The sequence below is a fragment of the Cyclopterus lumpus genome, chromosome 10, assembly GCF_009769545.1.
Source record: "Cyclopterus lumpus isolate fCycLum1 chromosome 10, fCycLum1.pri, whole genome shotgun sequence".
NCBI classification, from domain to species: Eukaryota; Metazoa; Chordata; class Actinopteri; order Perciformes; family Cyclopteridae; genus Cyclopterus; species Cyclopterus lumpus.
This window is the reverse complement of record NC_046975.1, coordinates 20,960,295-20,983,313: the sequence shown is the minus strand read 5'-3', so window position 1 is coordinate 20,983,313 and position 23,019 is coordinate 20,960,295. Positions and strand designations below refer to the sequence as shown.

At 41.4% G+C, this 23,019-nt stretch overlaps 1 protein-coding gene across 1 annotated transcript in view; it reads right to left on the bottom strand.

Moving 5' to 3' along the window:
• The window catches only part of rxfp1 (relaxin family peptide receptor 1), a 40,659-nt gene extending 21,623 nt beyond the window's left edge, over positions 1–19,036 (bottom strand). Inside the window, 2 exon segments of the mRNA XM_034543004.1 lie at positions 14,405–14,545; positions 18,994–19,036. Of these exon segments, the coding sequence (XP_034398895.1) occupies positions 14,405–14,545; positions 18,994–19,036 (184 nt within the window).
• Positions 19,037–23,019: the final 3,983 nt, after the last annotated feature.

The following is a 23,019-nucleotide window of genomic DNA, read 5'->3' as shown; positions in this document are numbered from 1 at the left end:
GTGGGTCAGTGCCTTAAGGTCTGTCTTTCAATCAGACGATCGGCGGTTCGATCCCCGGCTGTGCTAGCCCTAGTAGATGTGTCCTTGAGCAAGACACTTAACCCGGAATTGCTCACTATAGCTGTGTCAACGGTGTATGATTGTAAGTCGCTTTGGATAAACACAGCAGCTAAATTAAATGTAATGTAAATGAGAAGACGTATGAATAGCACGATATGTCCGCGTATACGCATTTTTGGCTTTATGTGTGTCATTTATATGCCAAGGGGTTAAAGTGATGACAAGTCAGCGCTCCTGGAACCAATTGATAAGCTTCCCATGCACACACGTGTGTGTGTGTGTGTGTGTTTGTGTATAGGACACACTGGTTTCAAACACGTGTTCTCCCTGTGCCGGCGTGAGTTTTTCTCACTGTGCTCTGGTTTGTGATGAAATCTATGGAACCAGTAGCCGAACACGTATTCAGAAGTGAGTGCGCTATTGATCGACACAATGACGCGTTAGTCCGCCCTTCCCTTTTCCTCCCCTGAAATGCTGATTTTTCCATCTTGAAGGATTTAATAATGTTGTCATGGTTAATTGGATCCATTTCCTGACGATGTCTGATCTCCCTTTCAATGCGAGTTCTTGTTTGATCATGTTGCGATAGCTCCCTGCATCAAGTATTAACTTTCATATTAATTGGTGTTGGCATTAATGACTCTCCGTTTGTGTCTGTATCTTGAATATAAAGTTCCATTAATAAAAGCTGTGATGGCAACTGCTGTGATAAATGGATCCCTGTGGTGCATGAAACATTTTATTAAAATGTTTCTTTTTTTAATGGATTCTGCTTCTTGTTCTGATGGGAACAGCGTTTGATATTTTGTCCAAACAACACCTTGTTTTCTGATGCAATCCAATGTAGCGCCAACACAAAGTACAGCGACTGTTGTGTATAGAGATGAAAACAGTATCACGAGAGACAGAAAGAGAAGTACACACAAATAGTTTTAATAAGGGACGGTGCACATTAATAAAAACATTTCTGTAAATGTGCCAGAGGAGTTAGCCAAGAGGCTATTTTTGATCTGTAGTCCCAAGTTTCAGACAGCACAAGTTTAAAGTTTCAGACAGCACAAATACAAAAATACATTGTATATGTTATATGTTTGTTTTGCTGAAACAAACATAGGGAAAAAATAGTGCACAGAGCCACACGTTATAATACAGTAAGAGGTTTTTTTGTGTTTAAAGTGGCTATAATCAATATGTTGGCAATTGTATCAAATGACAATGTGAAAGCAATATGAAAATATAAAATGGGTCCGTCGTGGTCGTGCACCTAGAGAGGATTTCATTTTGTTTAACTGTCCTACCCACAAGTTTATGGTTTTTATTCACTCTCAATTAATTTTAAAAGCTCTAAAAACCCGCTGTACACGATAGCCTGCACCAAACAGCAGACTGAGAGAGTCACAGGGGTGAACACATTTAACCACATTGATGGTTAAATGTGTTCACAACTGGTTCCGCTTAAAAAACAAGTTATTAAAGTAAATGCTCACATTTCTCAGATTCTTTCACGGCCTATTTTTAATTTTCCACTCACCTCGGATCAAGGACCGATGTGTTTCACGTTCCTTGAACGAGTCATTTGTCAGTTGTTGCAGTCGCACGCTGAAAAGGTGCTTTGAGCCAACAGCTGCATGTTGCGTGACTGATCAGTGAGTCATTGAACTTGAAAAAATACATTTCTCCTTGCGATCCCAATAGGAGTCGCGCGCATCTAAGATTAGCTGCCTTATGCTTCGTCTCTGTTATCCAGGTTCCGTCACTGTAAAATTGATTCGAATTTAGGGACCGTGAGGATTCTCGATCATGTCCACAAGTACTAAATCAGACCATTGAATCCTTACCGTGTTTTTCACACATTAATGTCACGTATAGTTCACCTCATTTGGGCTGTTAAAGCTCCCATGAGATGGCTTCATTACTTCGCTAAAGTGAACAGGTCTGTGAGGGATAAACCTCAGATGTCATGAACAATGTTCACGCTTAAGTTTTGGAGGCCTTTTGATATAGCACGATTGAAGTGGGTGAGATACAACTCAGAACAACAAGTAGTGTTCTTGAAATCCAACAGTTTATCAGACCATACAGACTTATTTTGTTCCAACATATCCTTGTTTGGATGCTTCACTTATATACTGTTTAAATGGTATGTTTTCCTTTTTAACGTCACACCGTTGCTAATGTGTTTTTGTTGTTGGAAAGGCTGAAAATACAAAGTAAAGAAAGTTTGCTTCGTTACGGTTGCTAAGCTACGAATGGACAATCACTGTTGGAGGTGAGGGGTGAAGACGACTTTCAACAGCATCAGAAAAAGCAAAAGATCCCCCCAAAAAAGCATAATGTTTTAGTATTTTTTTTTTGGGGGGGGGGGTTGTTCTTACAATCCATTTGTTAATCTTCAAAGTTGTTGGAAATAATCAACATTTATGAAAGCCATGCATGGTTGAGCCACACACAGAGGAAATCTAGCTTTTTGCAATTGGTCACCAACTGCATGGAAATATTATTTTTAATTAATAAATTTTTTCAGTCAACAGTGAAATTAGAGGGCAAGGAAACCATCAATGTGATTCAACTGTTTGATTAACCATGGATGTGGAATTACCAGAATGTCACTGAGTCACTTTGAAATTGGCCTTCAAAGGCAGATGAATTTGAATGATAGACATAAGTTAAATAGCACAATACGACTCACTGAAAGCCAAATTTGAAAAACTTGTGCCGTTATTGCGGTTCAACAGCCACAGTGATACAAAAGGAGCAGGAGGGGGAGAGACTGTGGGAACATTGCGATGGAGCCTGCACACTATTTGAAGTCAAACTCAAAAGACAAGACATGGACAAATAATTAATTTGATTTCTTTCCGATAACAACCCCAATTCTTTCCACCATCTGGCAGTGGCTTGAACCAGGCCTCGCGCTCCTCAGTTGGCTGGGACGCTTTTTTTGTGAATGTACGAATTGAGCCCACTTCAGATACATCAAAAGATTACATAAATACAGAATGATCTCAAACAAACAGGCCTGACGTACATTGCTGCTTGCAGCATCCACAACAAGACATCACCTGGATGCACTTATTCGTTTTCATTCAAGACATCTAATCATGAACTACCTGGGGCGCCAAGTAAATATAATGAGTTGGTAGGACGTCGGGGACTAGGAGTGCTACTGCCATTTCTGATCATGATTGCCCTGTTTTCTATGATCAAGTGAAGAGTTCGGCTTTTCTTAAGGTCAAAACAGATATAGAGACAAACATGTGAATTATTTTTATTTTGGACAAAGGGTCATTCTAGAAATTGCTCAATGTTCTGCAGCCGATTGAATAACGGCGAGTGGGAGCACGTACACCTTTGCGAGACAAGACATTTCCAACTTTACCTCGCAAGAGCCATTGCTTCTCCGCTCTCGGTTCTATTACATGCACATCGTTATTTCCGCAGGCGAAAAGCTTTATGAACGCTACACTGGAACGAAGAAAGCCGGAACAAGTCGGGCGAATCGATTCTCAGGAAACACATCATCCACCTTAAGTCTTTGATGTTCATGTTCAAAATGATCCCCACCGCACAATGGGCTTGAAATGAAAAAAAAGTTGACTCTGTATGTCATTCTTCAACGAATCAGATCTTGTCCAGGAGGATTAACCGGTAAAGGCCGGTGTCACACCAGCCAACTGAACCACCGGGATTAAGGTTGAGCTCAAAAAAGGAATTTAGTTGGGAACAAATAAAAAACGGGTGTTTGCAAAGATTGTTTTTGCACTTGAGCCATTTTCACACATTAAAGCTTAATCTAGAAAGGTTCCTGAATTGATCCAATTTCTGGGTTCATGTTTATGTTTACACTGGGATTGATATGACACAAAATGGCATGATGTTAGCCTTTGTGACGTTACAACGCGGGGGCAATGCCACTCTGTGTCTTTAAAACGAAACAAATACATGTTACGGAGACTTTAACTAACCAACGGCCCTCACAGCAGTCGGTAATGTTATCGTAAAGCAGCATTTACCTTAAGGAAGTATCCTCTTCTGAAATGGAAACCTTTTCCCTTCATATCTCGAATTACTTTGACATTGATGTTGAGGCTCTATCCTGGATCAATGTTATGTGTTGTGTTACATCCATTATAATACAATATATCTCAGTGGATGGGGGCTCAATGTATTCATAATCTTTTCAGGGAAGGTCTAGTTTGTAGAATCTGGGAGGCATCTAGTGGTGAGGTTGCAGATTGCAAACAACTGAAACTTCTCCTGTGTGACGGAAGCTTGAAGGAGATCTATGGCTGCCGATGGGAGAACATTATTGGCCCAAGCCAGTGTTTGGTAGTTCAGGGCTAATGCAGAAACATGGCGGCCCGACTCTGTGAGGAGGATCTGCTCTCTATGTAGATTGCGAACGGCTTAAAAATGGTATGTGACATTTCTGCCAATGCATGTTACACACTCTTCCTTTCAACCCTGGTTGCTGCGATCAAACCTGGAGAATTACGAAGATGTTATCGCTGTACAATGCAGCAGCCTCTTGTATTTCTTTTGTTATTGTCCAAAAAGGCTTCCTTCTCTGTGACAGAGCGACAACAGCACACTTGCTTTGTCGTCCTCTCTTTGAGCCTACGCAAAGTACTCTTTGCTCAGTGTGTCCTTGAGTAAAATCACCATTTCATCTTTCAGATGTCTGAATCTTTTGGCTTTGATGTCCTGCAAACTCTGCCAAAAAGCCAATGTTGTTGAAAAGCCCTTGAAATCCTGAGCCCAAAGGGAGATTGAGAGTTTGCAATATACCGTCAGCCGTAGCTGTCACATTATTGTTTAGTGAAAAGTTTATGACATTACAAAAAAATATTTTTACAGAACCACGAGAGCACATTTGAAAAATATTAAATCTAAATGTCATGTAAACCCACAGGGCTGGATACGGCCGGCGCGTACATGTTGCTGTCAGTCAGCGTTTGTGTGATTCATTCATGTTTTCCAAAGACTTTTTCCCTTTTTTAAAAGCAATTTTTGTGGGTCCTACATGATTATCTTCAAGGATGTCATTACTTTGGTTTGGGGCTTGTGCAATATTTCTTGCAGGAACCAATATATCATTATAAAGAGCACAAACTCATGGCTACCATTCATCATATACCCGAGAGTACTTTAAAAAAAGGTACTAGTAGAAGCCAAAAAAAAAGGGTCTGTAGAAACAAGACTTCAGGAAAGTCAGGAAAGTAATATAATTGACCCAAAAAGTCCTGTAAGCAGATTTATACTGTAAAGTAGTCGTAGCTATTCTAAGAAGTGATGAAAAAAACCCAGCATATAATTTCATAGAATATATACTGTTTCATTTTTAATAAAGCTCTCACCACATTGAAGGGTTTCTTGGAAAAGTTGGCCATATTGCTGAGACAGTTTCTGCCTCTTGCTCCAGTTCATGAAGGGAATAAGAAAAGCTTATTCTGACAGTCTGTTATGGTTATGTTGTGCAGGGGAGTATAATAAAAAATAAAAAAACAGCCTCGCTTGTGGGAGTTGGACAAGTTACTGAAACTACAGGACTCACACCCTGGAGCCATTCTGTCTCCCCCCCCCCCCCCCCATCAATGAAAAACACGGATAACACTGATATTAATAACAACACTAATTGACTGTGAAGCCCCATCTGATATACAGTAGCGTATGCCTCTGGGCAAGGTATTGATTTAATAGAGAGCCACAATGTTGTATTCTGGGGACCTATTCCTCCAGTGCATCCACCCATCCATCCATTATCAGCCACTTATCCGGGGTCGGGACGCGGTGAACAAGGCTTCACTGTCACCCGCAACACTTTCCAACTCATTCTGTGGGATTCAGTGCAGTTTAATACAAATGTGCTATAAATACTATATTCTATATCCTCTGGGATTCTACACACTGGTCCTTTACCTGAGCTTGCTTGACGTCTTTTTACCGTTTTGTAATTTCAGAGGAGAAAACAAAAGTACTTCCATAATATTATTTGTATTATCAATTCAAAAATAAATTACACCTGGTGGAAATCTGCACTCTGAGTCAACCTTTCTAGTTGAAATTGTGATTATTCTTAGAATATCATTGTAAGCAGGCATTGCTCCAACTAAAATACCGTTGACAGGCTCAGAATAATTGCATCTTCTTGGAAGCTTGGCATGTTTCAAATCACATTTCTCCAATCATTGCATTGATGTACACTTAAACTGCTGTGATGTAAGGTCCATTATGGCTTCCCGTAGTGCGGAATAATCCTGTAACAATGGCAACAGCTCCCTGCAGGAACATAGCAATTAGGACACTGTAGAGCACCTGGAGGAACATGTGTTAAAGTATGCTATGTTTACGCAGGGTGAAATAGCTGCTGCATTTTCAGGAGTGGGTATAATGAAGCTTCTTACTGCAATACAGCATATTATTTTCTGTATCTATATTTGATGTTTAGCTAGCTAATGCCACAGCTCAGCAGAGCAGAGCGAGGGTGCAGTTCGGTAGAAAGAAGATAGTTACGACATGAAACTGCACATAAACAAGGTTTGTGGATTATCTGGAGAGACCTGATCACGATTTGTGGACAGAGACATTGCTGTTGAGCTTTTCAAGCCAATTGTTTAGGCGCATTGAGCACCGCGAGCGCGAGTGCCATCGAGTTCCAACACATCTGAACCAAGGTAAAATCTCTACAGACGAGATCTCCATCAGTCTGCATTCTAGATTGATAAATATAACACTATAGGTAAGAGGAACACTATGTTCTTTTGAGTTGGGCTCAACCAGTGTAATTCTAAAAGTATGGTATGATATCTGGAGTGCTCACAGCCAGGCTAATAACCCTTTTAACATAATGTTAGATGTCTAATGTGCTGGTTTGTGAAGGTTCACGTCTCACTCTGCATAATCAGCTGTCTTATCTTTTGGGACCAGCGTAAAGTGGAGAAAAGTCAGTTCAGAAAAGCCAACAAAACGAAGATTGCCACCGAGTACCATCACTAAGCAGCTCGTCTGAAACTGCACATCTGAAGCCAACCAACTCCAAATGGGAGTCAACAAACCGGAGCATGAAAGGACCACGTCTAATCGGCTTTAACCTCCATTCTGTTCTATTTTTCAAGCAGGAAAGAGCAACAAGAGTCACTGAGTTATGGTGTTTTGGAAATTAGTAATGGGAAATAGTTTTTTTCTGCAATATAATGGAAAGAAAGCTATTAGTCATTCAAGCACAACTCTGCACTAATGTTCATGGTGTTGGATAAAACAAAATTTGCAAACACCTGCAAGTAATTTCCTCCAACCAATCTAATATTCATATATATAACATCACATTGACTGAGCAGCTGATGCACTTTTTAATTTATGGCACCACTTCTCCCAATACACCACACATGAACATTTGTCTACTTGCCCGAAGCAGAGAAAGAGACCAATCAACATGTTTTTTCACCTCTCTCCTCCTCGCCAACACGCATCGTTAGAGAAAGAGAAAGAATACTCAACGGGGGAGAAATGTGTACCATCAGTGCATGAGAGAGTCTTGAGGTGTGGCTCTCACCTTCATCAGTGCAGAGAAAGTCATGCTGACAAGAAAGCCAGATAATGGGTTGTCAGTCCGTGGAGGTCAGCGGGGCGGATAGGAAGAGCAAGCCGAAGACGGATGCATATAGGATGTCCTTTGTGATGCCCATTAACCATCAGAACACGTTTTTTACTTGAGTTTAATGCTGTTTATTTCTCCTACACAACGGCTGAAATCATGTGTGATGGACACAGTGGTTTATAAGGTTATGTGTGAGGGTTCGGTTTGTGCCGGACCCAAGCGCAGACACGGGGAGGCAAGGTTGGGTGGAGGTAAATAGTTTATTGTATAGAACCGGGAGAGCGTAGATGGGGTGGTGAGGTGGCGTGAGCGGCGGCGGCTGAGCGGAAGTGCAAGTACGGGATTCCTGGGCACAGGGAACAGGGGTGAGCAGGAAATCACAAGTAACAAGCAAAGTACGTCTCTTAGTGAAGCCAAGAGTCGAGGTACCACTGTAAATGGTGCAATGATCTGGCAACTGGAGAGAGGGAAGCCAGGGTGTTTTAACAGGGAGGACTTGATGATGTGGTTGGAGACAGGTGCCGGAGATGACGTGCAGGTGTGGAGATGATTGCCAGTTGCCGGAAGCCACGCCCACGAGACACAGACACACCCACACACACACACACACACACACACACACACACACACACACACACACACACACACGTAACAGGGGACATTATGTGCACAAGTCCAGTCTGAATGAACTCCTGATGAGCCAGAGGAGAGTAGAAAAATGACTATACTTAGGTACACGTACAGTCATTTGCACTGATGGTGTACAATTTTGATATTCGGTGTCTTTGAAGTAGGCTGCTCTGAATTAAGGGCTTTTGGAAATAGATTTCGGTTATTGGAAGGCTTGCACACATTCACAGCAGGAAGAATGTACCCTCCACAAAAAGGTTGAAGGCTTAACGAAAAAGGCTTACCATCGCTCTGTTAAACTCTGCGAGACGGATGGTTTCCTGTTGATAAACAGCTTTTTACAGGAGAAATACGCCACGCGGCAAATGAAGTAAACGAAGGCGCACACACCTGAACTTTGCTACATTAAAAATGTATTAGGAAAGCAGTTTTTAGTCACTTTTGCAACAATTTGCGATGCATTTTTGTTTACGACACGATCACATGTCATGATTACATTACATTACATTACATGTCATTTAGCTGACGCTTTTATCCAAAGCGACTTACAATAAGTGCATTAAACCGTGAGTCCAAACTCAGAACAACAAGAATCAAGCAAGTACAATTTCTTCAATAAAGTCAAACTACAAAGTACTATCCGTAAGTGCCATTTAAGTGCTACTGAAGTGCTATCGGTAAGGGACATTTAAGTGCTACTACGGCATTTAAGTGCTACCTATTCAAGGTATAGTCGAAAGAGATGTGTTTTTAGTTTGCGCCGGAAGATGTAGAGACTTTCTGCTGTCCTGATGTCAATGGGGAGCTCGTTCCACCAATGAGGAGCCAGCACAGCAAACAGTCGTGATTTAGCTCGAAGTGAAGGAGCTACAAGCAGATTGGCAGAAGCCGAGCGAAGTGAACGGGCTGGGGTGTACGGTTTGACCATGTCCTGGATGTAGACCGGACCCGATCTGTTCGCAGCACGGTACGCAAGTACCAATGTTTTGAAGCGGATGCGGGCGGCCACCGGTAACCAGTGAAGGTCGCGGAGGAGCGGAGTAGTGTGGGTAAATTTCGGTCGGTTGAAGACCAGTCGAGCAGCTGCATTCTGGATGAGCTGTAGAGGTCGAATGGCATTAGCAGGTAGACCTGCCAGGAGGGAGTTGCAGTAGTCCAGCCGTGAGATGACCAGAGCCTGGACCAGAACCTGTGCCGCCTTCTGAGTGAGAAGGGGTCGTATTCTCCTGATGTTGTACAGCATGTACCTACAGGAGCGTGTTATTGCAGTAATGTTGGCAGTCAGGGAGAGTTGACTGTCGAGCGTCACTCCGAGGTTCCTGGCAGTCGGAGTCGGAACCAGCACTGAGTTGTTGAAGTTAATAGATAGGTCGTGGGTGGGAGAGCCTTTTCCTGGAAGGAGGAGAAGTTCAGTCTTGTCCGGGTTAATTTTCAGGTGGTGTGCGGACATCCACTGAGAGATGTCGGTCAGACAGGCAGAGATTCGTGCTGCTACCCGTGCTTCAGATTGGGGAAACGAGAGGATCAGTTGGGTGTCCTCAGCATCAATTATTTCAAATGGCAGTGTGCATCATTTTGGCATGGCGGACGTCTCTAAATACTACGATTCCCATGAGCCTCGGCTGCTATTGCTGCAGTGTGGAGAAGGAGCCGGTCAGAGACGCAAGTCATAGCGGTAGCTTATTAATAACGCTAACGTCGTTGGAGTTGTTAACAAAATGCAACACCAATGTTTCATTTTCAGTTCACATGTGCTCAAGCTTGTACCTTCAGCTGTTTATCAAAGATGCATTTGACTGAAAACAAAACAGTTGGGCAAACAGTATAACAACATTTAGCTCCATGAAATGCTGCATTAGCAGCACATTAGCATTGGACAGCTAATGTTATGGCTAACTTGGTTAGCAGTGAACTGATTGCCAAAAACTTACAGTAACAAATCACTAATCAGCTCAAAGAAAACCTACAGAAAATGCTTCAACTAGGATATTTGCAGAGTAGAGCGTGCCGATATTTGATTGGTCAACGATCTGATAAGCCTTTAGACATGATTTTGATTGGCTGTCAGATAAAGACACATTTTCCAACACAAAACATCCTCCGGCATTTTACATAAGCTTGACAAGCATCTTGTGGGAACATTTTGTTTGATAGATATTGCAGATATCACACACATATGACCGACACCAACGGGTGAAGGATTTAATAAATACCTTCCTATTAACATTTACCTTAACAAACATTCAGGGTTATTGTGCTGCATTGTATTACACTGTAAATAAATGATGTGCCTTGGATCACCTCTTGTGAAGGTTACCACACTGAAGGCTCTCTGACAACACGGCCCTGAACTCAGCAGCACGAGGACTCAGCTTTTCTTTGTGTTTTCTTTTCTTTGTGTCACCCCGTGACATTTTTACGGAGCACTACTTCTCATTGTTAACCTTCTTCCAGGAACTATTCTTACTATGCATTACTGTGTAATCGGGGTTTATATGTTTGAGCTGGATGAGGTCGACATCATTAAATACTGTCGGGTAGTTGAGTTTAAAACATTGCATCCTATTATAGAAATTGATCAGATGCGTGTGGATAATCGGGATCTTTAAAGTAACCAGTAGCAGTAGCTGTCAAATAAATTGTGGCTTTAAACGTATTTGTAGTAAAGTATGAAGAAGCATAACATCTGCTTAGATATAAGTACATGAGTAAAACAACTGAAAATGAGATAGGATATATCTATAAGATAAGATAAGATAAGATAAGATAATCCTTTATTAGTCCCTCAGTGGGGAAATTACAGAATTACTATATTGACAGAAATAAATACAAATAAGCATGGAAATTAATAACAGGAGGTAGATTTACTAAAATAGAAGAATACAAATAGAAACTATACAAGAGCATCTGGTGTTTTCTTCTGAAACTTGTGTCTGCTACTGGGAACGATGCTGAAGAGAGTAAAGTGGCCGCCACTAAAATCAAAACTGAAAGATGCTAAAATGTCTAAAAAACGAGGAGACCTGCAGATTCGGAGCAGCCTGGCCTCCTACTAACTACGTTCCCAAACAACGAAACATCGTTGTGTATTACAACTCAAGGGTTATAATATTTTGTTGTGGATTACGTTTAGACGCATCACCAATACGTTTGAAATTAGTCTGCGGGAGTCCACACGGGCGGTTGTGGTGGAGGAACCACAACCTACAACAACGTTTTCTGTTTTGTTTTGCCTAATTTTAGATTAATTTCCACGCTTTACTCATTAGGGTTTGTTCTGGCACGTTCCCAAATTTTGCCAGCGTCGACCGTTTTTCTGCAGCCAGTTGAGCAACAGCCCTCCGATTTCATCTTTCTCTCAAACTAAAACGGTATAACCATGTTAATAGGATTATCAATCATATTTTTTTACTGTGATACATGACCGGTTTCCTGGATATTTTAATAAAATCACTTTGAAAAAGGTTAGAGTTTGAAGTTTTATGCAAATAGGGTTTTTTACGGAGATTGATCATTTACGGCTGCAATAATTGCTTTTTTGGGGGGCTGATTGAGCAGCGCAGGAAGCTGTAAAAACTACATTTAATAAATGTATATAGTAAATATGGGGAATATGTTGGTTAGGTCCCCCAAAATGAATACAAGTCTGACGTTAACTCTCCTTTTTAAATTGGTTTTGTTCATCGCCAACACAATATTCTACTCTTAAGCTGCTAAACGCTCCAACAGCTACTTGCTAACGTTGTTGCCCGTTTAGTGCACAGTGTGATTTTAAAGCTTTTATTTCTCCTTAAAACTGCTGCAGGCGAATGAAAATGGATGCCGATGAGAGCCTTGAGAGTGAATCACAAACACTGAAGTTTCAGCCACAAAACACTCTGTGAAGATGAGGAGAGAACGCAGATTTGGGTTTAAAAAAGAAGAAGATTCCTTTCACATTTCAGCCACAGAATCTCTTCTCACTGGTCATCCTTAAATATGAAATCAGGTGTGTGAATGGGGGAAACCAATCCTGAGGATTTCGTTGCAATGTGTAAGTCGACAGTGGAGGTCAGAGGTCACTAACCTTTAAAGGTAATAATATAACGTAAAGGTTTACTCTATACCGGCTGAGCTGCAGCGCCCGGATTTCATCCAACGGTTCTTCTTTCGACAAGGGAGTTGCTAACATTCAGTGTTATCTGGGAAAGCTTTCATCAGGAGTTTAACTTGGAACAGCGTAACATGGTTTAATATTCATATATTCATGCCAGAGGTTATAGTTACATCCACGGATGATAAAAAGACGACACAAACCGCTAGCTTCTGTTACGTCTCTGTGCGCCACTAAAGCATCGTGTGCTGCCGGAAGTAAGAACGTCAATACCAAGCTACACGTCTAATAATCACATAGCACGTCAAACAATGCACATAATTAGTTTATGTTAATAGAAAAAAGGAAGTTAAATGCTTCCCTTGCTGGACACCAAAGTTGACGTCGGATCACAAACCTTCCTGCAGGTGTGTGCGCATTGAGTCTGGGGAAATGGATGGAAGTCAGAAGAATTCAAAGCTGTCATTTATCGTATTTTGATTTAGTTTCACGAGCTGCATTTGTTTCAGCAAAAGGAAGTCGTGAATGATTCTGACCTCCTCGAGAGGAATTCAGGAAATCAGTCACGCATGAGCTGGAGATCAGCAGAGCTGAGGAAGCCTTAAAAACGAGATACTTATTAAGTCATATTTGGGGTTCTTTGGATTGGATGTGTAGAATATTTTGTGAACAATAACTTATAATTGACACAATGTCCATTTGAGTCATGCAGCTGCACTGTTGTACTTACATAATACGCGTTTGGTTTTATTCTGTATCTATACTCAATAAGCTCAAACTAATTAATTAAAAGGGCGGTAGGTGAAATCAGAAATATCATATTCATCTTTACCAACATAACTGAACAGCTTTGAGAACCACTCACCTTCATGCTGCGCAATCCTTGTTACTGTGGCCACAACTAATAAAAGGTATCCACTCTGTGCAAAAGAATAGACCGGATTTCGGAGGTATGAGTGCAACCAATGAGTTACGAACAAGGCGTGCATCGAAAACATGGACCATAATCTTATCGTTTATGTATTTTCACCACTTTCAGTACCCCGATGAGCAAAGGTTGTATCTACTGCCTGTGCCAGCAAGCAGCTCTGAGCCCACTGTGGGCACAGGTGGGGTCGGGTGGGAAGCTTTGTGGGTGCTGGCATTAATGGATCTGCAAATAACCACTGCGAAAATCAGCCCATTAAAAAACAGATCCACGAGCATGCAGTATGAAGAGGGGTACATTAATAGTTATATATATGTTGTTATGTCTGCTGGGTCTTGTTGCCTTGTTTGGAATAAATACCTTTTGTAGCAAAAAAAGAGTCCTCTTTATGATACTCAGAGCATTAATATAGTCAAGATATAGAAAAGTAACGTAACCAAGCTTCTTTCATTACATAGCCAGTGCATGTTGGTGCATGTGAGCGTGCCCCCAAAGGTTTGCTCATTACAGCCCATAATGGGTCCACCTTCTGGTTCCGTCTCAGGTTAAAATGATTAGCTAAGTCAACACTTTTGTTGTTGTTGTTTGCGCTGTTACCACTGCTAGCTGTGAGCCGCCTCTCCAAAACTGCCGACATGACTTGTTTAATAATGGTAACGCGGGTCAAAAGGTCAAGACCTCTCTTGGCATCCCTCTCTTTCATGGCGATTAATCAGTGGAAAAGTCTCCCAACAGAAATAATAACTACACATCTACAAATGGATCTTGTGGATTGTGTGTGTGTGTGTGTGTGTGTGTGTGTGAGATGCTGCTTCAATTGTGGGTGTGTTGCTCTTTTAATGTCTAATCTCCCTGTAATGTCTAATTTCTTCACTCTTTTATTATCCTGCTCAAGGACTACGGGCAGAAAATAGCTAATACCAGGTAATTTGCTATTACATCGGTACTTTTACGCCTCTCCTTATTTTCTACAATGGATTTTCAGTCCACTAATGGCTGTATGCGCCCCGCAGAGCGGGTCAAGCTGCTGGGAGGCAGGAAGCCGACACAGCACATGGTCCTAAACATTTGCTCGAGTGGAAACAATATTCATTACCGCAGTTCTCCTCGTCCGCCTGATTCCCACAGTCATCGACGCCGTTGCAATGCAGGAGCTGAGGGAGGCACACGGTCAGGTTGCCACAGGGAAAATATCCCAGGGGGCACGCCGCCGCCTCCTCCTCTGTGATGTTGAGCGCTAGAAACAAAAGCAGAACATCCAAGAGTCTTTATTAAGAGACACATTGAGAGCCCTTGTTAAACATATGAGTTCAAGTTACTGTGAGGAACTTTTTTTTACTGGTTATGAAACAGTTTCTATTAAATACCGACGCCTCTGTTTGACGTGTCTTCTTGGTGCTTTCTCTCCCTCCTGCCTCGCTTTCTCTCTCTCTCTCTCTCTCCCTTGTTTTCCTCTTCGGGAGCCAATCAGGTGACCGGTGCAGGCCAGTCATGCTGCTCCTGGGTTTCCTCAGACCAAAATCAGCAGAGGGGAGGATGGGAGGGGGGGGGGGGGGGGGGGGAGCCTGAGGAGTTCCCACTTAGTTTCCTGTTCGATGCCTGATGACAACGAGACTGATGAACTGCTTTGTTGGAGCATTGTTTAGAGAAGTATGTGAAGCCGTTTTAATTAGTTTGGTAGCCCGGCCTACTTTTGTTATATTTAATTATATTTGTTCGGCACTCAGGTCCCATCCTCTCCCACTTGATTGAGAAACCTTTTTGTTTCGCTACACTCGAGTAAAAATAAATCTTGCTTGAAAATGTGCAAAAAAAATCATCCAACATTGGGATGATTTTGATTGCCTCTCAATGGCTTTCAGCATGATGAGACAAGGCCCTTCAATGCCAATACAGACGGACACATATGGTGAATGTAAAACCGAGCTTTTACACCATGAAGCTGGAAGAGAAAATGACATAATCTATACAGCTCTCTGGTATCCCTGCACTGGAACCAATTAAAATGGGATTATAATTTATGATTCACCTCATTATCGCCGAGGCACTTAACAGCCTGGCTTCATGCTAAATTATTGATTTAACATGTCATGATGTCTCAACTAAGACCTCTCACATCGTCTCCCCTTTTGTCTTTTAATTGGGAACTAAAGGTCACCGACACCTTGACGACTCATCCCTACTTTTCTAAAAATGTATTCCGCACATTTCTAATCATAGTTGTACACGTTCACTCTGGGTACACATTATTATTTCTGGGAAATAAACTAATCATGGTTGAGTTTGCTGGTTAAATAACTTTAAATGTGACGACAATGTTTTGCAAGACTAATTAACATGAATGCTGTTCATGAACAATTATTCATCCTGCTGGGTCCTGAGAGACGTCCTCTCTGTTTCTGATTTTAAACATCTGGTTGCTGCATTGTGTGTTGCAGCTCGTTCCAGTGAAGATGTAAGTAAAGTCCTGTTGGAAATTAAGAGTTCATGGTCACATTAATTCAAAAATAACTTTTCTGTTCTTTTTCCTTGTTGTTTTAATCAAAAGACTGTGCTTTTCATCACCTGTTAATGTGTTTATTACCCAAATTAGCTCGTAAAGAATGTATTTGACCAATTCACAACTAATGTTAATGCCCCTTTACCAACAAACTGTTTCTAAACAGTTTGTTCTCTTTCTTATAATAAATATTCATGAATTTTCTATATTTTTTTGGTTTGCCTGTCACGAAAAGGTCTATATATATATATATATACGACTCTGGTCATTTTTTAAAAAAAAACATTGAAAGGCATTCTGGGAAAATCGCTCACCGAAACAAACAAAAAAAACGTTTGAACTGTAAAATGTAAAAGATGATTGTCGTTGTGCGTTAACTTACAATGAAATGCTCGTGCTCACTGGGACTCGCTGTCTTACAACAAAGTGGGACACAAACGCAAGAAGACACATTATGTCTTTTTCCAGCGATCCAGCGATCCATGACATGTATGGATGCCTCAACCGCTCAGCGAACCCCCGGTGCCCGAGGAGGAGAAGCCGTTACTGAGTCGCTCTGTGAGGGATTTGGTGCCCCGGTAATGTGTTTCAGATGAGAGCGGAGAGTCGGCTGGCGTCCTTAATGGTCGTTTTTGGCCCTTTCCTTTTTCACAGCAAGTGGTAGAAATGTTATGAATATTTCTTTTCCTGCTCTCTTTACGGTCCTCGGTAGCAATCTTGAGTCCTGAACAGGTGGGTTTTTTTTTCGGTTGCCAAACTTCTCGAGACGCCTAAAGGAGAAGAAAAAAAACTCTCTCTCTGCTGTGCTTTGACAACGCGTCACACCTTTTTTTAACATTTGTCAACAAACAAATTGACCTGTGAGACGATAAGTCGACTCCGGTTGTGTGTTTTCCTTTCGCTATACGCTCAGGCTATTTGTTCTCATAAGGGATTTTGATGCTAAATTACAGCACACGAGATCCGTTATTGGCTTGGCTTGGCTTTAGACATGCATCATATTTATAATGGTGATGCTACAGTGCATATATTTAACTGTGACGCTCCCACCTGACTAATTACTTACTAATGAACAGACAATCTGTTTCCACAGCCAGATGGGAAGCAATTTTTTAAAAACGGGGTCTATTTTTTTAAAAAAACAAATGGAAAAATAAATCACCATTCCTAGAGTAGGAACTTTAATTAAATTCTTTTTTTTGAACCCCACATCATCTAATGTGTGGGATTCATGACTCATGCCAGTGCATCACTTTGCGAATGCACAAAGTGCTTATGATTAGGGGAGAAACAAAGGAAAAACCCAACAGCTATGGCAAAAATATTAACTGTGGATTGGAAAGTCAAAACTACATATTGCACATTTTTAAAGTCAAGTTAAGGATTGGGCCAAGCGATAAATCAATATACAGATTCATCATCTTTCAATACAATCATATTGTGAGTGAACTATATAATTCATAATATACTAATCAGATTATTTTGCAGTAAAGCTCCTAAATTAATGAGAAGACCTTATTTTCTCAAGCATTTAAATGACACGAGTGTATGAAACCATGGAATTAATTCATATAGACTATTTATTTATCGTATTATCAGAGAACGTACACCTTGATATATATCGTTATTGAGATATGAAATGAGAGGCAGACCTTGGGACAGAAGGTGTTGTCCATATTGCCTCAGATAAGGGTGACACGAGACCGTAAAGCTATAAGAAATGAAAAAAGGATATCTTGGATTCCATGTGAGGGGCCCTGACACAACATGCGGAAATGTGGCTGACGGTTTCTGTGGCGACAAGTGACACCAAGGCATCCAATCAAATGCTTTGCATCCTTAGGTAAGAAGTCGCCCACAAACACACAACAGCGGGGTGTCCAGCTAACTGCCAAAATGCATGCGTAAGAGAAAATATCAACTCATCTGTATTCATAATTTCTTGTTTAAAAACATAATGGAAAGACAAACAAAAACAAAAAGATGGAAGTATACACTTCACTGTTTTCGTTGGCAAAAACTTTCTTGGCCTTCATTTCACTGTCGATATGAAATAAGAAGCCATTTTGATAGGATGTCTTTGTGAGCACTTGTTTGTATATACGTTTACACTCTACGTACGATGTTGTCGCCCTATACTGGTAGTTCTGTACACATGACGTAGTGTCTGTTGCCTCACCAGTTGCTCTCCAGGAGGTTCTCCTCACTAAATGGATGGAAGCAATGATTTGCGACACTGGCCACGCTGTTCGGTGTCTGGAAGTGATTCGATAGGTCGAGTCAGCCAAACAGAAGCTGATGAGGACAGACTTCGTTACGACTTGTTCTTTGTCTTTTTTCCCCATTAGATTACATTACAGTACACCTTAGACACAGCTACAGGGAGCAATGCAGGGTTAAGTGTCTTTCTCAAGGACCCACAGTCGCCCCTTTCTTCTGCCACAGACCCTTGGGTGCATGGTTCTGGCTAGAATGCGAGCAGTTCTGCAGCAGATGCCCGTCTCGACCACCAGAGCCTTACAGCGTCATCAGGGCATAAGCGGCATCAACCTCGATGCACAAAGCAAAACTGAATTGAAGAATGCAACGATCACTTAAAGAGCACATATCAGGTTCAAATTCAATTTAATTGTGAGTTCTTCTTCGCTCCGAATTTAAAACTATATCCTTCATAGCATATCTTGCTGTGGAGGACAGTTTAGTGTTGCAGCTGAAATGCAAACACTTGATTTAAGAGATCAAAACCCACACAATGGAATAAAAGCTCCTCTGAAATAAAAAAAAACCCCAGTATGTTGGCCTGACCGGCTCTCAATGAGGCGTTCTGAGTGTGTGGATGCTTTTGGTTCTCCAGGCTTCACAGAGCGCTGGAGCTCTGACCTTGATAGAGGATGTGCAGAGTACAGAGGCTGATGACTGCTCACATATTAACTGTTGCAGTATGATGGATGCGCTGCTCAGAAACATAACTGACACGAGATATCCACAGCGCTATCTCACAGAAAATGAAGAGATACAAAATTTAAAAAACTCAAAGATCTCTTTTTTGCTAAAATAATAATAAGAGAACAATATATATATATATATATATATATATATATATATATATATATATAGCAACCAGATTGACCTAAATGAATTTGAATTTGAGTTCTAAATTCAAGGAGAGAAGTTGCTGAACTCACCCGACACCCCATAAGCGAGTAACACAGCCACATACACGTGCATGGTCCCTCCTGAAGTTTTTGCGAAGATCCTAAGGTTGCTATTGTTTGTTGTTGATGTTGTTGTTGTTGTTGTTGTTGTTGTTGTTGTTGGAGCAGCGATGTCCTCAGCTGATCGTCCACATGTGGGAACCCGTGCGTAAAAATTGAAACAAGAAAAAGAAGGGGGAAAAAAAGTTTGCCGTCGCGTAATAAACGCGTGCAGAGAAGACACGGCGGCTGCAGGAGGAGACCCCTGGAGAACCTTGGAGAACCCTGGAGAACCCGTGGACCGCTTCTCAAGGTCGACCCGGTCTGCGCGCAGTCCGACAGAGAGGAAGGTCTAAAAGGACTCGGTTGGCATCGAGTGACGCGCGAGCGGCGCAGCGACGGCACAGGTGCAGCGCGCGGAGGGGTGGGGGGTGAGAGAAAAGAGAGAGGGGGGGGGGGAATCTCTCTGGGAGAAGAGATTCGCGTCCAGTCTTTAAAGTGGATACGTCGAAGCTCAACTGCTGCGTTGTAGATGCCTTATGTGGGGGCAGTAAACTCTCACGGTGCGGCGTGTCCACCCTGCCGATGCGGATGCTACAACGGAGACCTCCGCCCGGACGCGTTCATAGGAGCATCGTGATCCATGCCCGTCAAGTGGGGTTCCCAGTGTGTATTTGCTCATCTCGTCGTTTATTTCCTGCTAATATAGTAAACATCTTCAGTGCAACCATGGAAAGGTTAATACTATTTAGTAGTGTATCAAACGATCACATGGAGCGTTTTCGTGTCTTTCAGCTCATTTATTTGGTTGCCTGTAACTTGACTGTTTTGGTTCACTCACAGTTGTAATTTCCAGACACAGCAGGAATGTGCTCTCAACAACAACAACAACAACAACAACAACACAAACAGTACACTATCTGCCCAGCACCAAACAGCTGGTGAAGGGTGTATAGGGATTTTTTTTTTTAGGCTCTCACACGTGCACCTCAAGGTCCAGAACCACAGACCTGTGTGTAAACAGCAAATGGGATGCACTGCTGCCTCTCAGGGAATCACTGTATTCTTTTTTTCGAGGGAAATACACATGAAAATCAGTTAACGTCAGGGTTTTCCTTTAAATTGACACGCCTTGATTTATGAGTGCAATAGAAATCGTAAAGAATCAATACAATGTACATAAATACAGTACAGACACATACATACAGTATATCCATCCATCCATACATACAGTATATACAGTACACACATACATACTGTATATACATACATACACATACAGTACAGACATACATACATACAGTATATCCATCCATCCATACATACAGTACACATGACATCTATTGCATCTGTCCATCCGGGGAGAGGGATCCAATTGAACACAATTGAATGGATAAAGACACTGAAAACATAGCAGAATAATACTTTAGGCTCTGAATTAAAGGCGTGATGTCACATCAGCTGAAAAGTTCAGACTTTCCAAAGCGAATGCAACATTTATGCCGAGCAAGCATGTTGCATTTTCATGAAGTTGCTTTTCCAGTTCATTGCACATATATATATATATATATATATATATATATATATATATATATATATATATATATACACACACACACACACACTGCAGGAGAAGGAGTGATTTTCAAAAGCCAACAGCAGGACTGGATCAAGTTGTCTGTTGCTAGTATTGCTAACAAATTATATATTGTTACAGCTTCCTAAAACCCAATAATTATGGAAAGGATCAATAATCCAAAGACATATATAGAGCGAAAATATTTGTTCCCTGCATTCTAATACACATGCACTATGTAGCATGCGTCTTGTTTGATCTCCACCACACGTGTTTGTTTTCCGAGTGTGCTGAATATAAATAAAGTTTGAAAAAGAAAACAGCTGGAAATGTCATTTCAAACCTCGTGCTTTGCTGTTGGATTACATCTATCTTGGACTTCCTTGGAATACAGAAACAGTCTTACTGAACATGCACATCCAGTGCACTAGTTATGCCCCAAAAGATTATTCTATTGCATTGCCAAACCGCTTATTATTCAGGGTCGCGGGGGGGGGGGGGGGGGGGGGGGGGGGTCTATCACAGGGCTCGTATAGAGATGACCATTCATGCTCACATTCACACCTACGGCAATTTAGAGTTGCATCGGGGAGAACGTGCAAACTCCACACAGAAGGACCCCACCAACCGGAGATGGAATCCCCCGGGCCCTCTCGCTGTGAGGCGACCGTGCTATCCACTACGCCACCGTGCAGTCGTTTCTCCCCCATAAAGGTTATATAAAAGGTTATATATCTATACAAATCAAATATTCAACTTTTTGTGGCAACACATTATTAGAAGTGGGTTAAAGCACCCCGGGGTTCCCTTTTTATGAGATAGTTAGGACCACAACAGGTCCACAGTAGGTCAGTGCCACGGATCATATCATATAAATAAGAATCCTAAACAATACATGTCAGTCTTCTGCTGAAATGAGCCTCGACAGGGCTCCATGCTGGCTGTCACTTCTAATGATTTGATCAATGATAACCTTCTCAGTTAAAGAAGAAAAAATGAATAAATCACCACCGATAATGACGATTGCATGCTGCAGCACGGATCATTATTGACACCGAAGATGGGTGTTCGGGGGCGTAATCTCTGAGTGTATTCGCTGGCACTGACGTATAGAGCTCCAGATTTATTTATATCTACTAATCTGAGCGCAGATCCGCAAAAAAATGCTTGTTACTGTAAATTGGAGATGATTATTTTGCAGGATGCATTTAGCACCCTTTGCCTATATGACTAATATAAATTGAGGGATGGAAAACATTAGCGTGCAAAAAATAGAGAGGCGTGTAATCGAACTGGATCGATCTCTTGATTTTACGAAAGCGAATCGGGCCCCCTGCATCTGAACTCACTCTGAACAGCCACAGAAGACACATCCTAAGAGAACAGGCACTTTCCTTTGTGAATTTATAGTCAAAATGTTTTACAATTGCTCTTCTGTTATCAATAATAACATTTAAATAATCACTCAAAGTGAATTGTTTCTGATCCACGGAAGCAACGTTGCTTTATTAATGCAACATGAACTGAACGCCTTGAATGAGCATGTGAGTTTTTACATGCGCACAGTGATGTAACCATTTGCTCGAATGTTTTCCAATCATGAGTTTGATCATCCTGTTTGCATGAAGGGATAACAATCGTGATTATTAACTTTACACAACGGAAGTCCTTAATCAGCACAAGCATTGATCATCTGAAGATAAGACATCAGGCAATCAGTCTGGTGTGCAGCATCTTCCTGTATCCTTTGAGCCTGATGATGGCTGTGCAGGATTATCTGGATGAGAGGAGTGTGATTGACGACATTAATCAATGTACATTTTCCTCTGCCAAACTGAAGGGAACATTTACTACTTGTTCTTGCAACCAAGATAGTCGCAGAGTGCTTTTTTTTCGGTATTGAACTTCTGTGATGAGCCCAAGATTATTATCTTTTTTTGTTGTTGTTATAGTTACAGGTTGGTTGCTACTATTTCATTCAATCTTTAAACTGCTTTTTACTGTCTGATTGATCAAGGGACAGTCCACAACCACATGCTGACTATATATGTTACCATGGTTACCAGAAATGTGTGATTGAGTGAGTCTACAAATCCCTGAAAAACAATTCTGGATTTGACTCTCCTCCAAAGATTAAAGGACATAGTATATTGCCTTGGAGGAAAGATATCAACAACAACACAACACCAAGAAAAATAATAACTGGGATATACAGTATAAGATTTAATTACAGATAGAAAATAAGAAAAGAGAGGGAGGTCTGTACCTTAAATATGAAAGGAAAACGTCTCTGTATCTGCTTCATAAGAAAAGTGTGCAATCATTGATCAGGAAGAGTAGTTTCTGCCACTAATGCCACCTGCTAAGTTTTGATGAATATTAAGATAGAGCTGCAGCGTAATGGGGGAATGCTATTGCTGTTGGTTCCAGTGTTTGATGTC